This window comes from Carassius auratus, chromosome 30 (assembly GCF_003368295.1).
Source record: "Carassius auratus strain Wakin chromosome 30, ASM336829v1, whole genome shotgun sequence".
NCBI lineage: Eukaryota > Metazoa > Chordata > Actinopteri > Cypriniformes > Cyprinidae > Carassius > Carassius auratus.
In genome coordinates this window covers 28,883,787-28,903,839 of record NC_039272.1, presented here as the reverse complement: position 1 = coordinate 28,903,839, position 20,053 = coordinate 28,883,787, and the positions used below count along the sequence as shown (strand labels likewise).

Here is a 20,053-nt window from a genome sequence, read left to right as displayed (position 1 = left end):
CACAGAGATAATGCCATGAGATCATTGCCAACTATTTCAAGATTTTAAGGGAAATCTCTCGTGATGTTTAAGGAACTCAAACAAAAATAGTCTGTTTTGCCCTTTGTGCAACATCTAAACCACCTGTGACGCAAAGTTCTGGAGAAGTTAACACTGAACATGATTGCTATTGCAAAAAAACAAATATAAACTTTTGTGATTTGAAGAACTGTAACTTTAATATTGGATTTATGTCATGAGGTTTAGTCACAGTTATGAAGCAAGAGGGGAGACCTGCATCACATGTCTGACTGCTTTACCATCCCCTTTACCACACACATCAAAATGATTGTGTCCAAATGCTATTGTGAAAATGTTTACAATGGCTGTATTCTTTATATGGAATACAGCTATTGATAGCATTTTCACTTTGCTTTACTCTTATCAATGGCAGAACTCACTAACTTAGTTCAAAGATATGCATACAAAATATGTGTAACTTAATTTCAGTGCAGTTCTTCTTGTGCAGTGGACAATGCATACCATTTTTGTTTCATTACAATGTCCTTTATTTATGTCTATATGTAGTGTTTGTATATGGTGTTGTAATGTTTTATAAAAGAGTCAGGTGGGACTGCAATGTCCTAATATTGCATGAATGTCATGTGCCATGTGCATTCAAGCGGTGCACAAGAATTGTCCTTTACAATAATTATTCCTCAAGCAAACGTCAACATTGTTCTAATATAAAACATTGCACAGGCAATTTGCACTGCAAGAGTGTAATGTGAAACCTTACAAAGAGGTAGCTAAGGTAACTATTGTTTATTTGTGGTGCTGTCATGCACTCTTTCATATAGTCTCCACAAACATACAATACAGCAGGCCTTTTTACCTTCATTCTTATAAATTAGCACATCTAAATAAAATATTTCACAAATACTTTCAGTTCAATTTGTTTGTTATAAATGCAAATAGAAAATGAAACCTAAACTATAATTTAACCAGAACCTCATGAATTTTAGAATCTCAGCTTATACCAATTGTTATTAATTTTAGCCATCAATTATTAATTGATGGATATGTTCTATGTATAAGTTATTATTGCTTCAGTATTCCTTCATCCCATTTACTTAGTTTCTTATGATTCTGACAAAAGACTCCCGTGTTGTACACCTGCTTCTGCTTATGCATCACCATAACCCCACGCCCCATGAGAATGTGTACTAAACTAATAGTGCACACTAGAAAACGTTTTTTTTTTTCTTATGTGCAATTATTATTAATAATATTAGAATATTGTTTGTAGTAGCGAGTAATGGATACATCAAAATAAAGAAAACAGGTTGTGGTGTGCCATAAATAATTACAGAACGTCCCAATGTCTCATGAGAGTTTGATTGGGTGTACACGATGACGCGCTTAGAGCTGCTGTAATGATTACTGGTTTACAGTATCCACCTCCCATGAATTCCGCAGTGCCTCATGTCCTATATAAAACTTCAGATGATTCATTTGAAATGACATTCAAAAATCTGTGCCAATAATGAATCGGAACGACACCACCGCGCGCATTGCGCACGTCTTCAGTGGAACATTTATGCACTCCACACCACGAGCTGCGGTGGAAATACTGCACAACTGTGTCTTAGGAGTCGACGATAAGGGCAAGGTTTGTTTAATACTTAACTACAATTTGTGTCATGTCATTTTGATTTACTTTCGAAGATAAATGTCCTAACCGCATAATGTGTTATACTGGATATAATTAATGATATTGGGTATAATAATGTCATTTGCCGTTGCCATATTGCTATTTTCATAATGCTATTTCTCTTTTTGAGCAGATTGCATTTATTGAAAATCATCAAGATGTGGTCAGTCTTTCAGAAAAATGGGGCTTTGAAACTTCAGACATAAAACAACTTGGACAATAGTAAGTACATCAGTCTAAATGAATTGCATATATTCTATAGTCTAACATACGTAAGTCTTGCATACGTTGCTCATTAAGAACAACCACTCAGCAGGTAACAAAATAGAGCAAGAACCTTTGTGTAAACCAGCTTTGTGGTCAAATTGCATAATAATGAGCATGTTCAAACTTGAAATCATTTTGAAGTGCCACTGATTAATTTTACTTTGGCTCCACAGTGAGTTTCTTATGCCCGGAATGATTGATACACACATCCATGCATCTCAGTATAGCTATACTGGAACTGCATTAGACCTGCCTCTGCTGGAGTGGCTCAACACTTACACTTTCCCTGTTGAAGCCAAGTATAAAGACTTGGATTTTGCCAATAATGTCTACACTAAAGTTGTGGTAAGCTCACCGAAATGGATTAAATAGAAACTGTAATACATATAAAGAATAACTCTGAAGTAAGGTAAATAATTGATGGAATTGACATAGATGTAGAATGCTTGTTGCAAATTTCGTCTGAAATTTTATGTTGACTGTTTGGCATTGTAGAGAAGAACATTAAAGAACGGCACCACTACTGCTTGTTATTTTGCCACAATACACACTGAAGCCTCTCTTCTCCTTGGAGAGCTTGCAGGTAAAACACATGCAACCAAGGATACACACGTTGAATGAATGTCCCCTGTGACTGTGTCTGTGGTGGCAAACACAAGCACATCCTTTCTCTAACCTTTGGAGTTTGTCTTGCTTTGTCCTATCTTGTCGTAGTTCTTGTTCCTGACAGTCTGTTAAGTAACTGCTTTTATGTTTACTTTTTTCATATTATGTAAGAAGAGTTGCCCTGTGACCTGTCATACTGTGTCAGAGAATAACTCTGTCTAAACTTTAATATAACTTTAAAATCATGTGTCCACTATGTTGCTGTATCATTATCTCACAAGATAATAAATCAATCATTGATTTTAGATTTTGATATACAACATTTTGCCTCTTTTCCACTAGATAGGTTTGGACAAAGAGCTTTAGTGGGTAAAGTTTGCATGGACTGCAATTCTGCAGTTCCACATTACAAAGAGAATCCAAGTGAATGTAAAGAGGAGACAGATCGGTGAGTTTTAGTGGACTGTACTGACACAATAGTGTTAGTAACCTCATGTACAATGTACAAAATGACTTATACAATTAAAATTGCTTATAACCCTAATCTTAACCCCAGTCTGATCAATGAAATTGAACATATGATTCTCTTTTCTCTTGTTTATGGCAGTTTCATCAAAGAGCTTCTCAAAAAGGAGGTAAATAACAGGTTCAGTCTCATTCATTTAATTGAGCTATTATGTAACTCTAGTCAGAGTCGGTGTTATAGTAAGTAATTGTGCCTAAACGATTTCAGGCTCTGTAAATATGAAAATAAAAACATATTATCTGACTGTTTTAGTACCCGAATGTTAAGCCTGTGGTCACTCCTCGATTTGCTCCGTCCTGTTCCTCCTCACTGCTCAGTGAATTAGGTGAGATCGCCAAAAACAACAAGCTTCATGTTCAGGTTTGTCCTCATTTCACACATTAACATCTCCTTGATAAACAGTGATTTACAAAGGTTAAAGAACATAACATTAACACTGAAGTGCATTATTGCATTGTTTCAAATTGTAGAAGTTTGAAACATGTTATGATGACTAAGAGTTCTTGATTGACACATGGCCTTATGGTGTTATGTTCGTAATTCTTGTAAAAGATTCTTGTCAAATTCTTGTCATGCGGAGAATGATGGGTGTGGTTAGATTTATGTGCTCCATGCTCCATCAGCATTTATAATAGAGATCATGTGCAATATACAAACTATAACTGTAATATTAGAAATAAATGCTTAATATATTATAAACTGATATTCTAAACTAATAGCAGTTTAGCTGCTGTAAATCATAAAACATAAACACGAATAGATACTAAGTAAAATTATTAACACCTGTTTTTCTGCAATCATTAAACCTATAGAGTCACATCAGTGAGAACAAAGAGGAAGTGGAGCTTGTTAAGACATTGTTCCCAGGCTGCAAATCCTACACTGATGTTTACCTCAAGCACAACCTGCTTACAGATAGGGTGAGTGCTGTTCAGTGATTGTCATTATACTGTAGAGAACTGGTGAAATATATATATATATATATATATATATATATATATATATATATATATATATATATATATATATATATATATATATATATATTGTTTATGTCATATATATATATATATTGTTTATGTCATGCATTTGCATATATTTTTCAATATATATATTACTTTATATAAATTGTTCTACATAGATACCTTAGTTACTGATTCATTGTATAATTTTGTTATTTTATTTTCTGAATGGTGTTGCAACAGAGTCCAAGTGTGAAAGTCTGAAGTCCATGCATGACATAAACAAATGTCAGTCTTCTATTACAAATACAGTGGTTATTGAAAAACTGCTTTATCTTAAGGTTCTATGCATCTATAATGGAGTGTATGAAATTGTTACTTGCATTTTTTATTATGTTTATCTTTTTAAAAGGTGTTGTAATATTTTAAACCACCTTTGCCCTTCAAAATAAACAGGGAGGAACTCCTGGTGTAAAATGGGTTTATTGAGCCTTTAAAATATATGCAGCTGTTGGCCGATACACAGTTCTGCGAGTTCATTTAAAAAGATATACTAATAAACTCATAAAGCTGCACATTGGATGAACCAATATGTTTTTATTGAAGGCTTTTATTTTGGTTGGTTGTCATTAGCCCTGTGGATGTGAAGGGCTTGCATGAGAGGTTATGAATCATGTGCTTTGTAATATAAGTTTGTGATCAAGAGTCCAGTACACTGGAGTGCATTGTCATTTAAGTACACAAACTCCCTGCCCTGAAAAGATGACACTCTTCCTCACTGATCTGGGACCAAGTGCACTTTCTGACTATCTCTGAATGAAAAGACCCATGATTTAAAAGAAAAATTCACCAAAAAAAACATAGAATATTTACTCATGCTAGGGTCGTTGCATACTTGTCAAAGCAAAATCTTTGATGATCTTAACCAAATCAGATTATTTCAGTTTTAGATTTTGGATAACTGAGTTTAATTTGCAATGAACTGGCGTCAATTCATTGCTATTCTGAAATGTATGGAAAAGTTATTTTGATTTTAAAGCACCCTTCCAGTTGTTCAATTAAACCTTTGCATAAAAGTTTAGGTTTCAGAATTGAAATTGGTTTGGAATTCAGTTATGCAAATGACTATTGCAGACCGTAATGGCCCATGGCTGTCACCTAACTGATGAAGAACTGAAGATCTTTCGTGAGACAGGATCTGCAATCTCTCACTGTCCTAACAGTAACATTTCGTAAGCACCTCAAGCCTTTTACTATTAATATTCATTTTCAGATCTCTTTAATATATTCTAATACATTGATTGTCTCTTTTACCATTCCAGGATTTGCAGTGGGATGCTAAATGTGCGCAATGTCTTGAACCATGAAGTGAAATTGGGTTTGGGGACAGGTAAGGTTTGTTTTTGTGCATTACAGTGGTTAAATTCTTTCTTAGCGAAAGCTTTAAAGATAGTAAGCTATAGATGTCAGTTGCCGATTAATATCAGGTTCAGTTTTCTGCATTTTATGGTTTTGTCTGTGCCGTCTGTAGATGTAGCAGGAGGCTACTCCCCATCCATGCTAGATGCCATGAGAAGAACCCTGGACACATCGAAAGCCCTGACCATCCTGGACCCTCAGCATAAGACTCTGAGCTTTGAGGAGGTTTTCAGATTGGCTACACTTGGAGGCAGCGAAGGTAAGTTTCCAGCTCTCATTGACAAACAGGTTATTTAATACTAGCACAGCACATTATATAAACCTGGCTGGTTGTTCTCCTCACTCCCTACAGCCCTCTCATTGGATGATCAGACCGGAAACTTTGTGGTAGGCAAGGACTTTGATGCCCTGCGAGTGAATGTTTGTGTTCCTGACGGACCGATCGATTTGTTTCCTGGTGAAGCCCCCAAGGTTCAACAGATCTCCTACTGATCTTTTCTGCCCTCATACTGAGAAAACAACATCATTTGGTTAAAAGTTTTTTGTGTGTCTGGTCATATGCAAACACACTGGTCTTGTTGCAAAAACAATCAATATCAATGAATATCCTTTTTACATACATTTTAAATTCTTTAATGTGTACAAATGATAAAGAATGCCCCATTTAATGTGCTTTTTTTTCATACAGGTCATTTTGGAGAAGTTTTTAAACTTAGGTAAGTTGCTTTAAAAAATGTTGACATGCTTAAAATTCGCCTTTAATTCAGATATTCTTGTCTTATCTAAATCCATTTTTGTTCTGAAAAGGTGATGATCGAAACATTACTGAAGTCTACGTGGCTGGAAGACAAGTGGTTCCATTTCCAGATAAATAATTACTCTCTAGTTGTTTTTACCAGAAATATAATACATCTATTTAGGAGAAGTGTTTTTTTTTTTTTAAAGACCATAATATTTTTATTAATGTATATTGTTTAGTTAACATATTGTTCAATTTCTTTATCTAGGAAATATTGTTTTTGTTTTAAAGATTTGCGCAATAATCAAATAGATTTTCTTTCATTTTTATTAAATTGTTGTCTTCTTTTTACTAGTCGTGTTCATAATGGAACAAATGTGACAGAATATATTTTATATTAATCAATGACAAATTGACAATAAAAATTATTTATGTTATTGTCAACCTTTTTAAATGTATGTTAGGTATGTTTATTAATTATTTTTTGATTGCTTGTATAATCATTGATTAATGATAATACATGGCAAAACAAGTATTTGTGATACTCTCTAATGCAAACAGCCCTTAGCTGTCTGTCTCACCTGTCCTTTCACTGTTTATGACAGTTCTCAAGTAGAAACAGTGCTCTTGATTACATTTGCTTCATGCCCTACGTACAGTTGAGTGGTCATCATTCCAAGCTGTGACAGCACTGTCTTGCAGTATTACATGCTATACATCTAAATAGCATTTTTTAAATTATTCGGTCATTTTTAAAAATGGAGACTGTATAATTGTTATATTCAAAATTTGTGACTTTTCACACAACAGTACTAGTTAAATGAATTGCAGTAAAATTACATAAATAAATATGCACTTTGCATTATTCATATACATTTTAACAACATTTAGAAAAGTTTGTTTATCTTCCGATTAATTGGCAAAAATAATAGATAACCACATGGAGGCGCTAAGAGACAGTTTTACACTGCAGATCTAACCAGTTTACAGCGATTGATATTAGCAAAGAAAACAAATACTGTGTGCTTTAGTGGGTATGAGTCATATTTGACTAATTTTCTTTCACAGTATGCTCATATTTGAGTCACATTTTATATTTAAATATCAGTAAACATGATTTACATTTTACATAATTTTCTGTTAGTATATGCTGATTTTAAATGATCTGAAACATATATACATAATATTATTTTATGTCATGCAAGTTTGGGTCTTTTTCAGCTGAACTATGTTGCACCACAATGCCAACATTCCAGTTCTGAATTCTCGGTTTGTCAGGTCTGTCTTGTGTGTTTGGAAAAATAATAACACATTGCTCAGCAAGCGAATCTTGCTTTCATAATGACTACTTCATCATGATGAATCTTCAGTATATATTTAGATGTCATTTACAGGAATTTTTACAAACTTAACTGCTTTCACAGAAGAAAATGTAAGGGATATATGCGACTGTGGACCACAAAACCAGTCATAAGTGGCATGGGTACATTAGCAATAGCCAGCATACATTGTTATGCCAAAAATCATTAGGATATTAAATAAAGATCATGTTCCATTAAGTCATTTTGTAAATTTCATACTGTTAATATATCAAAACTAAATTTTGATTAGTATGCATTGCTAAGGACTACATTCAGACAACTTCAAAGGCGATTTTCTCAACATGCACCCTTAGAATCTAGATTTTCAAATAGGCTTGACCTGTGCATATTTCTATTCAGACAAGATGGCTTTTCACTTGTGAAAGCAATATTATGTATGCTATCTTGGAATGTTGTTTTAGCCAAAGCAATGGCCTGAAAGTAAAAACATCTTACTGATGGTATTGTTTCTTACAAACATGAAGCCTTTCACTTCACAAGATGTTAACTGATGGACTGGAGTCATGAAAATTGTTTGTGGATCATTGTGATGTTTTTATCAGCTGTTATTCTGACATCATCCATTAACTGCAGAGGATCCATCTGGGAGCAAGTGATTTAATGCTAAATGTAAACATTTATTCTAAAAAAAAAAAAACTCTATAAAAAAATTTGGGGGGTGAAATATCCCTTTAAATATAAGATATTAGCAAATGAATTGGACCTCAAAACTGTCTGATTTGTCGTTCTAGCCCAAGGGCTTGAACCAACAGACATCTAGCAAATAGCATAAAGTAAGTGAGACAGAGAAGCAGAAGTGAGGGAGAGTGTATAAACACTGGAGTGAAAGACAAAGAGGCACACAGATGGTAGAATGAGACAGAGGCATGAGTAAAGCACATGTGAGTGGGCGGGGCTTAGCACGCAGACGCGGTGCGAGGCGAGCCTGTATCATATGCAATGACGTCATAGTGCATATTTAAAGCCCCGCCCTCTTCCTGTCTGGATGGGAATTTCCTGGCTAGACCACACAAGGTACATTAAATAGTTGTGACAGACAGGTATATATAAGCATTTTAATAACACAACTTTAATGAAATGTTTTGTTGTTGTTTTTGTTTAACAGACTTTTGGCAATAAAATATTTTACGTTGTGTATGAAGCTCATTGACTCAGTGAGTCAAAGAGGTTTCCATATCTGTCTGGCTGAATGAACTTCCTGTGTGAGCTACCCTGAGCAACACAAGCAGCGTTGTGAGCCACACCCAGACTCATGAGTAAAAAGAGTTTCACTCTGTAACGTTACTGTCAACCGATTACCATCTTCCTGACTACGCCTCAGAGACCAAAAGCTCGGTCGGTACACAACCAAACAGTACGGGAACGTTCTGGTAAAGTTCAGAAAAAACGAGCATGTGAATTTGGAGTTTCATGTGAAGTGAGAATTGTGTCGGATTAAGAGTGTTTACTTGTGCGTGGTATTGTTAGGCTGAGAGAGATTGTGCGAGATCACAGGCGGAACTCACTGGCCTAGTTCACTGCATCTGTCATAATCTGGTTCGACTTTGTGACAGGCCAGCCAAAAAAAAACAACCCCACTAAAACTGAAAAGCTAAGTCTGCTACCTTAAATTTCTCGTCACTACTGATGGAGAATTTCAAGATGAAAATTTGGAAACATTAAATTGGGCAGAAATTACACATTTAGCATTTCATGATGTTAAGATTAAAACGAGAGAACATAAGCAAGCCAATGGGGTAAGAAGACTTCTTTTTTCAGATAACAAGACTTAAGATCATGCCAAAATTCTCTTCACAAATGCTTCTTGATTTAAGGATGTTTAGATATTTATACTGGGAAAACAAGACAAAAATACTGAGTAAGACAATCACCTTTTGTAGGTTTTTTTTTTACTAGCCATTAATATCCCCTGATGACAGTTTTTGTAATATTTACCATATTTTTATAACTTAACATTTTTTTTTACTTTTTCATTGACATTTATAGGACCATTTAAATCAAGGATTCCGGAACCCCTTTTAGCCTAAAATATTTTCTTCAAGAAAATATTTAAATAATTTAAACTTTAATACATATGTTCACAATACTCTGATATCAGTTAGTGGTCACATGACATGGAGGTAAACATTTTTTAAATTTATAAAAAATAATAATAATAATTGTATTAATCTTTTCAACATGCCCCAGTAAAAAAAAAAACTCTGATATAAAGTATTTAAAAAGTACTTAAAAAAAGAATGTTGAAAGAATTCTGAAAAATAACCCCCCCCCCCAAAAAAAAAGGCTTCTACCAAAACCTACATTTTTCTCATGATCACGATGCCCATTCCATAATTGCTTTAATATGAAACTCTTTCTGTAAGCTCCTCTGTCTCATGGTTCTGAGCCTTGCCCTCTTCTCCTCAGCCAAACTCACGACTGTATTTACAACCTCTGACTGGCACAAGGATTAACGTGGGAAGAACACGCAGAACTGTGTGAGAACCCATCTGCTCCCCGGGTGAACAATTCCTACATCCTGCAGGTCCTTTACTTTTACTCATGATATAAAGCCACACTGCTTTCCTCTTCAACTATGCCTCTATACATCTCTTTGTATCCTTGGTTAACCCCTCCCCCTGATGCATGTCTACACTCTGTGGCGTAGGCATCTGCCCTCAACATCTGTCACCACCCGTCACTGTGATATTATCCATCCAGACCGGCTGAACACCCAGCCCCCTCTGTACAGATACAGAGAGTGAGCCACAGACACTGACTAGTCACTGTATGACAAAAACACCCAATGACTGGACTAAAAGATTTTTCTTTAAGGGACAGAGATGCACTTTGAAGACAAGACAGGAAAAGTATATATGAATACCCTGCGTGTTTGATTGAGGGTGACATTGAGGGTTCACAGCAGCTGTTTGACACACACCTCTCCAGCTGTTACTAGGTCAGCCAGGATTGTCAAATCTGCTTTGGTTGCGAGTACAGAAGTGCTAAAGGTTGTCAGGACAGCTGTCGTGAAAACAGGATGTCTTTGCGTCAGCAGGCGGGACAGGTGTGCGAAACAAGCACCATCTGAAAAATCATTCGGCTGTTAGGGAATTTACAGTTTGGGCCTTCTGCTGCATGTTATTCAGATATATGCCTGGAAAATACTCACTTTAAAACAATTATCTTTATGATGTTCTGGAATTTCCCCCAAAATGACAACAGAACAACATTACTATATGTTTTCTCTCTGTATATTTTTTATTTACAATACTTTTTTCTTTAATGCCAGGTAAAAGGATTAAATGCAATACATAAATATGAACATAGTAAGGAGGTTTTTTTCCACACGAATTTGCATATAACTAAAGGCTGAAATCAAACAGATACATACTCTCAACAGATACATTTTTCTTTTTTTTTTTTAAGGAAACCTCACTCCCTACAGAAGAAAAGACGTTTATATACACAATACATGCACTCGGACTCGCTTCCATTAATGCCGACACACAAAAATGACAGGTGCATTGTAGGTGCATTTTAAAACAAACAAAAAGAACAGTGTTTCACAGACTCGGGTCTGACTTTATGCGTACACTATTGCGGTGTCATGAATGTGCTGTCTAAGTAGAGTGAGCTCATCTCGCTTTGACAACAGGAAGAAGGTCTTGTGCACAAATTTTCCCCATGCACACAAATACGCTCACACGGAAACAGACTGTACCATCTTACAGTCTTATCAAAATGTCACACATAATTAACAAAAATAAAACTCCCGGACATCTGATACTCTAAAACACAGAATGAAGGTTATTGTTTCTAGAATGTGGGAAGAGAGTTGATGAATTGTTCCACGTCTTCTGATGAATCTCAAACTTTCATTTAAAAACATGTCACAGTAGCAAGTTCACTTTCTAAAATAATGCAAAATAAATCGTTTTAACGACTGGGCGGCCTCACATTCCAACTGATTTGCTAAAACAGACTGTAAATGACAAACTGCAGTTTAACAGATCAATACATGCTGCACACATCATCAAGTAGAGCTTTGACACACCTCTTAAAAATCCGGCGTCATAAGTCAAAGACTTAACACTACTTACTCAGAAACTACACGGCCACTTTTGGCACAGAGTATCTGCCACTCCCATTGCTTAAAGGCGGGAACAGGCAAATTAAAAAAACAACATCAATAAAGGCTAAAATTTCCTGAAAGGTGTCCTATGCTTTAGGAAACAAGAATATGCAAGAATACAAAGCATAACACACCACAGAAAGGAAAGGAAACAAAACGGAAAGAAATTAATACCTATTCGAAAACCAAAATCTGTCAAGATCGTTCATGCATGAGCCTCAGAAGGTACAGTCCTCTCATTTTCTTCTTAAGGTGATAGAAAAACCCAAGTCCGTTTTTCAAGTCGCCCATTTTATCCACCAGTGTTCGCGGAGAAAGAGGGTAAAGCTTATATTCTCTGGATCTTATCGGCCACCACTACGGGATTCTCCTTACGGATCTTAGCAGCGGCTTCCGCCTTGTAGTCGTATGTGCAGTTGTGCTTGTCTGAGTACCGGTGAATTCCACAGAACAGATTGCCACATCGACAGCTGAAACCTGTAAAACCAAAGAAGACGTAAGACCTCCGATCACAGATATCACACCAATATCAAAAGGACCAATCAATGAAGTCTCACCTGTTAGTCCGACCCTTTTACGGCAAGTAAAGCATCTATTTTTCTTAGGTTTGGAGGAATCAGGGCTCTTGCCCTCATCACTGCCCTGAGCCACAGGGATTGGGGAGTAAGAGGAAGTGGGCTGTGTTATGACTGTGGGAAGAATGGAAAGAGAAAAATGTCAGAAATGAAAGCATTGCAATGTGGCATGAGTGGATTCTGAAAGCAGCCCGAGACCGATTTCTGAGTATAGTCGCAATTTTATAGGGCTGTACCCTGAAATAGGCTCTCCCAAAATCCCAGATTCTGTCAGAACGAAGTGAGAACTGCATGAACTTAAGACAGTCATCGGTAAACAGCTTACACTAAGGCTACGTTTACACGACAACGATGTAGTCAAAAAACGGAAACGTTTTTCACGATTTCAAAATGATTCGTGTTTACACATATCTGCGAAAATGACCAAAAACGCTGTATTGCATATGCCAGGCCAGTAGTTGGCGCCTTTAAAATCGACACGTACTGCGCATGACGTCACCGTTTTTAAAGATTCCTTTATTGGGTGTTTACTGGGAAACAAAAACTTGCACTTTGAAACCTGTTTTAAAAAAATATGTGTTTTCCGTCCCCCAAACAGGCTCGTTGTGTAAACGAACAGGCAAAACGCATAAAAAGTTTCCAGTTTTTGGCTGAAAACATTGTTGTGTAAACGGCCTGTAAAACTGGAGCAGGCCCAAAGACTCTGTTTGCAGTAAAGTCCATTTTAGTACAAAGAAGAACTGAGAAAACGGAGCTTGATGTCTGAAGGCCTAACAAACACAAACTTGACAGTGCTTCCTTTGACATTCACACTGTAGACTTTTAAATAAACATTCCTTGCATACTTGAACAATGATGATAAGTAATAAAACAGATCTTGCTTTCTCATCTTGTGCGTCATCTTGCTCATCATCTTGCGCACTGCTGTAGCTGCAGACATTTGAATATATATTTAGACAGCACAGTTTTGGTTTATTGACATTTGACAGGCATTTGTTAAATATTCCGTCATACACATTATAAAATCCCCCCTGCAATCAAGCAGCAAAACGGTGCACAAATATTGGTTGTTTGTTTGACAAAATTATTAAGGGTTGTACACTTTAATGAAATATGTTTAACAATGTTTATTCACCAAGTTTAATAAGTTTATTATTTAATTTTGTATTATAGAGACTGGTGATAAATCATGAAATCAGTTATTTTATTTAATTGACAACATTCATTTTAAACAGTAAGAAGCTACATGTAGTTTTGTAAGAAAATATAAAAGAATGCATCTAAATGTAAATCTTAGATGAAATGTTATAAAAAGTCAATATTTACCAGCTAATAATTTAACAATCTACAAGTCGTTGTTCATTTTTATAATTTAATTAATACGTTTGGAAATTATTATTTTAGTTGCCATCGACATTTTTTCCACAAATCATCTTTATACATGAAAATACACATATCAGAAATCGAAGGGATCATCATAGCCCCTTTCACACTGCCATTCCGGCAAATACAGGGGTAAAGTGTTCCTGTAATTGTTCCCTGGTCGCTAGATTTGGCACTTTCACACTGCCAGTGATGACCCGGTATATGTGCGTGCTTTCACAAACAGCCCTTGAAGATCCCGTAACGACACGTGACATCAGCGCGTGACGTGTAATGTACGAGTCGACAACGCTAGGCACGTTATACTTTAACTGAAGCAAGCAAACGATCTCAGCGTCAGCGCGGAAAGTGAGGAACTAACTGATCTCTGCTTCATTACAGTTTGCACATTTGTTTTCGTCGCGAATGTTGATCTTCCTTCAAAACAGCCGGTAAAAGAGTCGCGCGATAACGCGCGTCTTCACTTCGATACGGAATTAGATCTGGCTTTTGTTCAAACAGCGCTCGTTCCGGTTCGATTAACCGCAATCTTACTAGGTCCCCGACCCGGGTTCTATTCGGTAATCAATTCCGGGACGTGGTTGCTTTCACACAGAAGGCGACCAGGCAATGTTACGGGAATATTGCGGGTCCGACGTGCAGTGTGAAAGGGGCTCATGTTTGATGGTCCTTGACATGAAATAGTCTGAAACATTCTGTGTTAGTCTAAACAAGCAGGTTTTTGTTTCTACTTTTACTATTTATTTGATCATATCTCATTCCAATTACCTGGTTCAGCAAACTCAGCTTTAGGAGACAGGGCCTTTTCTTTTCTAGAAATGCTCATTTCCGTCATCTGTTGTGTGACTGGTAAGGAGGTGGAAGGAATGCTTCTGCAAAAACAAACAGGTGGAGGTTTTAACATGCTCCGGCTTTTCTTGAAACACAGGAGATCATTCAGACGTCAAGCAGCTGAACATAAAATGCATTCTTTCCTATTCTGAGGTTTAACAACAAACACACATGAAGTACTCACTCTCTCATGGTATCTGTGCTGGGTGCAGGTGAAGAGTCTGCTTTGTTTATGCTGGCTTCTAGTCTCTGTATGGCGGAGGCCTCTGCTGAGGGGCTTCCAGCTGCTCCAACAGAACACAGAGACACATATCACAGACAGTGCACAGGTGCAGCTGTACTACACTATATACTAAAGGCCTGCGACATAAAACAAGTGTAGCTTATTTAAAATATCTCAGTTCAGCTTAGAATAACTTGCTATCACTGAGTGCTGCTGATGTGTCACGCATTTCTTAACCATGGTCTGTTATTGCTGTAACAAATATAATATCACTGTCTTCAAGAGGTGCAATGAATGAGAGCCCTTATACCATAGTATAACTACATTTTTTGTGTGGTCTGTAACCATAGAGAGCTCTAACTAGTAGAAGGTTAGACAAACAGGTTAATGTTTCAGTGTGACTTACCCAGGGGGCTCATGGGACTACGATCACTGCTTTGCTGTCTGTTCAGGTGCTCCTTATAGCACACCGAGCACATGCCATTGTTCCTGGGGTTGCCATAAAAACCACAGCCTGTGGTACATAGTATAGGCATGGGACTCTGGTTTGTCTCTTGGGCCATTGCTAATATATCACAAAAGAAAATGGAGACAGAACAAGAGTGTTCTTGTTAACAATGACAGCACTATGTTTGGCTTACATGCACATGCAATGAGTAGAGAAGATCATTGTTTTAAAGGTGCACTCATTAGTTGATAAGGTATAGATATTCTAAGCTTTTGGTATCAGATTGGCATTATTGTGGGCAGATACTCAAGGCTGCAGTATCAATTGGACATGAAAAAGCAGCATTAAACTTTTAGTACGTATAATGTGTTCATTATTATACTCTTTAGTTATCCAATTTTGTTTAGATGTATGGTTATCTTTGGTAACACACCGGTTAATGATGCTATATAAATTATAAAAAACTAAAATAAAAAAATCTATCAAAAATCAATGAAATCAAGTTCTATTAGATTAAAATATAGACAGTTGACAACAAACACGTTGAAACTACTTATAAACTGAGCACTAACATACTAAATTAACAAAGAATTCTTATAGTTTCTCAAAAACAAATGTTATACTATTATTAGCAATTACGCTGTATAGTCACGTGACCTCATTATGGCGGCACCCATGAGGGAGACCCGCTCCACGTAGAATAAAAAAAAGCTTCTTCTATAAAACTGTCTTTATTTGTATATAAATGTACATCATTGCAATTACATTTCATAAAATTGTGATACATTTACTCGTGTGTAAAATGTTTAATTAGTAAAAATGGACCTTTAAAGCTCAAGGGTTTCAACTGTTCTAAGTATCTAAGCGTGGATACACTGGAAACCCCGCTATAATTAAAAGCCCTTGTTTTATCTCCGCCAAAAATAAGACACAAGCTTCTCAACCACTCTCATCTGGACAGAGTAATTACAGTCAAGTGAACCGATTGAACGGACTAACACCGAGTTCTGCCGTTTTTATTCCTAACCTCATCCAAACTGAACTCGCTTCTAATCCGTCTGTCTGTATCTGTAAATCAAGTCTACACATTAAACAGTACGGCACAAGGTCTGCCACCTAACCATGACTAACCTAACGAGTGGGTGTCAAGCGTGATATGCAATTTCAGGAGGCAATAAGGGTGAGACTAAGTGTACATCTCTTATATGTAATTTTAGGTAAACAAAGCACAAAAGCAGTTCACGTGTTAAGCCACGCGAGTCAAGTCGCCGACACCAGCTGACAGACACCGCGGATCAATACCAAAACTAGTGCTAGTCGATACTAGCGGTTAGCACAATTTCAAACCACCACTCAACCGAGAATTACAGGTCATTTATCCGTCTACATGAAGGGACAGTCGTGTCCGGGTTGTAAAAGAGTGGCGATGTGGCTCAAAACCAGACGAGCTTTCGGTCTAGACAGCATTATAAGCGTATGGGTATATAGGTAAATTAGTCATCTTAACGTACTTGTGTCGAATCTCTCAGACGAATACACTGGGTGGATCTGAGAGAACAGAGTGAACCAGAACGGCGAGTAAACGCCAAAAATAGCGAGACGTAAAATATCATGACACATCGCGATTACAGAGCAGCACTGGCTTTGTTCATTCTTCCTTCTTTGTCTTTTGCTACAGGATTTCCTCCCTAGACAGACAATCTGTCATTCGAACAAGCCTAAAACAAAAAGCTAACTGGCTTAGCCAGCTGTTTGTCTGAGTGACTAGTAACATACAGCACAAAAACGCGAACAACTAAAGGATATTTCCTTGAATTTATACGCTCACGGTCGAACAACAAACAAGACAAAGCACAATGAAGGTAACCCGTTGGGACTGTATGTCTGTTTCGAAAAAAATTACAGAAAAATAATAAAGTAAACAGTAAAATAAGAACAGACATCGCAAATCGATTTATGATTGTATGTACAAGGTGAAGAGTAACGTTAGCGACTGTCCGTGGCCGGTTTTTTTTTTTTTTTTTTTTTTTGTGGCCAGGGGAGTCACGTTCTGGGGCTTGTGATGTCCAGGAAGGTGCTGCTGACAACTTGGAACACTTTGTTTTTTTAGGGACCCACCCGTAGAACAAAAACGCTCGATACCTCGAATAACCGTGGCATTTATAGATCCGAGCTAGCGGTTTAACCCGGTGTGCTAACGTTACACGTCCTGAATCGGTAATCGTTCATCGCTTCCTTTTTCGAGGTCAGACAGTTTTTCCGTGAATCACATCGTCAAACCTTTGCGATTATCGCCTAAATAAAATTCATATAAACCTTTAGCGCTTACCTTGAATGGTTTTAAAACCTAATCAGTCGATGAACGTCGGTTAAAGAGCAGGAACTCTTCGAAAAGGAGTTTGTCTTCCTCTCGAGGTTCTGTCGGTGATGTAAATAAGTCAATTCCTCTCCCGTCTTCCCCCTGATATCTCTCCCTTCTTTCACTCTGTTTGTTTCCTTTTTTTAGTGAAGGGGCGTGACTGATCGCGTCATCGCAGATAGAAAGGCATTCATTGGTCATTGGACGCTCGTGGGCGGGGCGTGGTAGTAAAGAGAGGCACAATCCACTTTAAGGTTTGCCATCTAGTATCTACACACTGATGACGAAATCATACCCTCCTGATGAAAGTCTCCCAAGCCTGAAGACAAACAACAAAGTCAACAACAGGCTCATAAAATAGGGTATTGAACATTTAGTAGGTATTTATTGTGTCATATCGATGATATTTTCACTCTTACTAGATACTTTCAACATTTACCAGTCTTAAGTTTGTGTTATCTGGCCCACTCTGTTGTATCACAGCTATTTTTGTCATTGGCACTGTAACTTTTGGCATGTTGACACACTGATGCCATCTTTATACTGCAAAGGAAAGCACAGGAACCACTTCTGAAATGGTGCGTTGCACGGCCTGTATAATGTTCCACAGAGGTGTTAAAAAACTTTGCATAGGAATTCCAGTTTCAGAGTATGAAAAATATAAATGTTGATAGATAAAGGATTCATTTAAATATAAGTTAGAAATAGTTAAATATATTCAACAACAAAGTTTGAGGCTTACACAAAATGGCCTGTGTAAGAAGATGTCTTGCGTACATTTTCCACTGACAAATTCTTAAGATATTTTCAAAAATTTCATTCATTTTCTCACCTCTGTGCTCTCATGTGTTTTTACACTATATGCATTACTTGGTGTCAGTCAGTTAACTCTCACATGAACTTTACAAACCCACAAGCCTTGAAGCTGGTGTGAAAGAGATTCCTTTCAGTAGTGTAACCCAACTCAGTGAATCCTGAGGGTGGCTTCGCACATAAGCAAAGGCAGAAGCCGCCTGGTTGTTTCTGAGAAGAAGAGTTTGAAGTGAACGAGTTTAAAAAATGCAAATTTAGGGAAAATAAACCTGTCTGAACTAGAGTTTGGTCACACCGTGTGTGCAGTTTGCATGCAAGTGTTGTGTGTGCAAACATGCTGTACAAGAGAATGGTTTTATTGCATGCTTCACCTTTAATCTGATGTTTTTAGTGTGTCATTGCTTAAAGGGATACTCCACCCCAAAATGAACATTTTGTTATCAATCACTTACCCCCATGTCGTTCCAAACCCATAAAAGTTTGTTTGTCTTCAGAACACAATTTAAGATATTCTGGATGAAAACTGGGAGGATTGTTACTGTCCCGTAGACTACCAAGTAAAATACATGGTCAAGGTCCAGAAAAGTATGAAAAGCATCGTCAGAATGGTCCATCTGCAATAAGTGGTTCAACCATAATGTTATGAAGCAATGAGAATACTTTTTGTATAAGAAGAAACAAAAACAATGGCAAAAAAAGTCAACGACTCCTCTCGATCACCGTAGTGGCATTTTGGAAAATACCTGCTACTGTAAATGCAAACTACGTACACTTTTCTGTGTCTGCCACACCACAAATTTCTTAAATTGTGTTCCAAAAACAAACTAAGCTTTTACAGTTTTGGAACGACATGGTGGGTAAGTGGTTAATGGCAAAATTTTCATTTTGGGGTGGAGTATCCCTTTAAGTAGAGATCTCAGCCCATGTCAAACATGAGAACAAGGCAAACAAGCTCCATGTGATTTTTGCATTTTTATCAAGATGCATAGAAACCCTACCTAGACACCTATTCAGGAAAAGGGAATGTGTGCAAAAGATATTGCCTTATCTGCATGCATTCTTAAGCATACATAACTTCATAGCATTTACATTATTCATTATGCATGAAGCTCTCAAATATCCATTTGTGTATATTTAATAATATGTTTTCCTTATATACATACTCTTTATGGATCAGTTAAGTCAAGAAGTTTTGCATGTGATTCAGATACCATTGGAAATGGATGCAGTTTCTTCATCATGCCTTAAACATGGTGGACAAATAGATATTATATAATTAAACCAGAACTGTGGTGTATAGTAAGGTGGATTTCCTTCCTTACATTTTTGCTCTTACAAGTGTAAGCTCTTAGTCTACTTAATACAGAGGTGAGACTTAATATTTAGAAACATTAATTGTTTTATTTATTTTTTATTGTTGTAGTGTGTTCTTGTAGCTGTAAGTATGTTCCTGGGCCATAAAGCGTTTGATACAACATAAGTTGTATTATGGTATCAGCTGCTGGTGCCATTGTCTCGCGTGTGTCGACCCATAACAGCATCAGAAGCACATAAACACTTACACTCACGTGAGTTTTCACCTCACGATAATGAAACCTGTTAGACTAGGCAATATAGTCATTTGTTAATCAAAATGCTTTACTATGGAATGACAGACAACCATATGTAAAGCAGCTAACTAACAATATAAAAATATATAAAACTAATTCAGTA

The 20,053-nt window shown here is 36.8% G+C and overlaps 2 protein-coding genes and 1 long non-coding RNA gene across 4 annotated transcripts; 2 read left to right on the top strand and 1 right to left on the bottom strand.

Moving 5' to 3' along the window:
- Positions 1-1,454: 1,454 nt before the first annotated feature.
- gda (guanine deaminase) lies at positions 1,455-6,407 on the top strand. The gene is made up of 14 exons (XM_026212608.1): positions 1,455-1,651; positions 1,827-1,915; positions 2,134-2,305; positions 2,456-2,543; positions 2,909-3,014; positions 3,174-3,201; positions 3,345-3,452; positions 3,905-4,012; positions 5,189-5,286; positions 5,377-5,444; positions 5,586-5,732; positions 5,826-5,944; positions 6,162-6,189; positions 6,281-6,407. Exons 1-14 carry the CDS (start codon positions 1,526-1,528, stop codon positions 6,346-6,348), a joined length of 1,353 nt encoding a protein of 450 aa, XP_026068393.1. The 5' UTR covers positions 1,455-1,525; the 3' UTR covers positions 6,349-6,407.
- A 2,164-nt stretch (positions 6,408-8,571) lies between these two features.
- On the top strand, positions 8,572-11,017 carry LOC113049888 (uncharacterized). The gene is made up of 2 exons (XR_003276656.1): positions 8,572-8,608; positions 8,700-11,017. It is a non-coding gene; the product is annotated as an uncharacterized LOC113049888 (long non-coding RNA).
- zfand5a (zinc finger, AN1-type domain 5a) lies at positions 10,814-17,674 on the bottom strand. 2 transcript variants are annotated; one of them, XM_026212605.1, is made up of 6 exons: positions 17,498-17,670; positions 15,127-15,285; positions 14,682-14,781; positions 14,435-14,538; positions 12,266-12,397; positions 10,814-12,185 (listed from the first exon to the last, which is right to left on the bottom strand). In XM_026212605.1, the coding sequence occupies exons 2-6, from the start codon at positions 15,281-15,283 to the stop codon at positions 12,037-12,039; spliced, it is 642 nt and encodes a 213-aa protein (XP_026068390.1). In that variant the 5' UTR covers positions 15,284-15,285; positions 17,498-17,670; the 3' UTR covers positions 10,814-12,036. The 2 variants fall into 2 exon arrangements, with proteins under 2 accessions (XP_026068390.1, XP_026068391.1); XM_026212606.1 differs by lacking the exons at positions 10,814-12,185; positions 12,266-12,397 and adding an exon at positions 12,853-13,213 and having other exon boundaries at positions 17,498-17,674.
- Between the last annotated feature and the right edge of the window lie 2,379 nt (positions 17,675-20,053).

Coding starts and splice junctions, on each gene's coding strand:
- gda (XM_026212608.1), top strand. CDS start 1,526: ATGAATCGGAACGACACCACCGCGCGCATTGCGCACGTCTTCAGTGGA. Junction 1,652..1,826: donor GAGTCGACGATAAGGGCAAG/GTTTGTTTAATA, acceptor CTTTTTGAGCAG/ATTGCATTTATTGAAAATCA. Junction 2,544..2,908: donor TCTCCTTGGAGAGCTTGCAG/GTAAAACACATG, acceptor CTTTTCCACTAG/ATAGGTTTGGACAAAGAGCT.
- zfand5a (XM_026212605.1), bottom strand. CDS start 15,283: ATGGCCCAAGAGACAAACCAGAGTCCCATGCCTATACTATGTACCACA. Junction 14,782..15,126: donor TAGTCCCATGAGCCCCCTGG/GTAAGTCACACT, acceptor CTGTTGGAGCAG/CTGGAAGCCCCTCAGCAGAG. Junction 14,539..14,681: donor AGCACAGATACCATGAGAGA/GTGAGTACTTCA, acceptor TTGTTTTTGCAG/AAGCATTCCTTCCACCTCCT.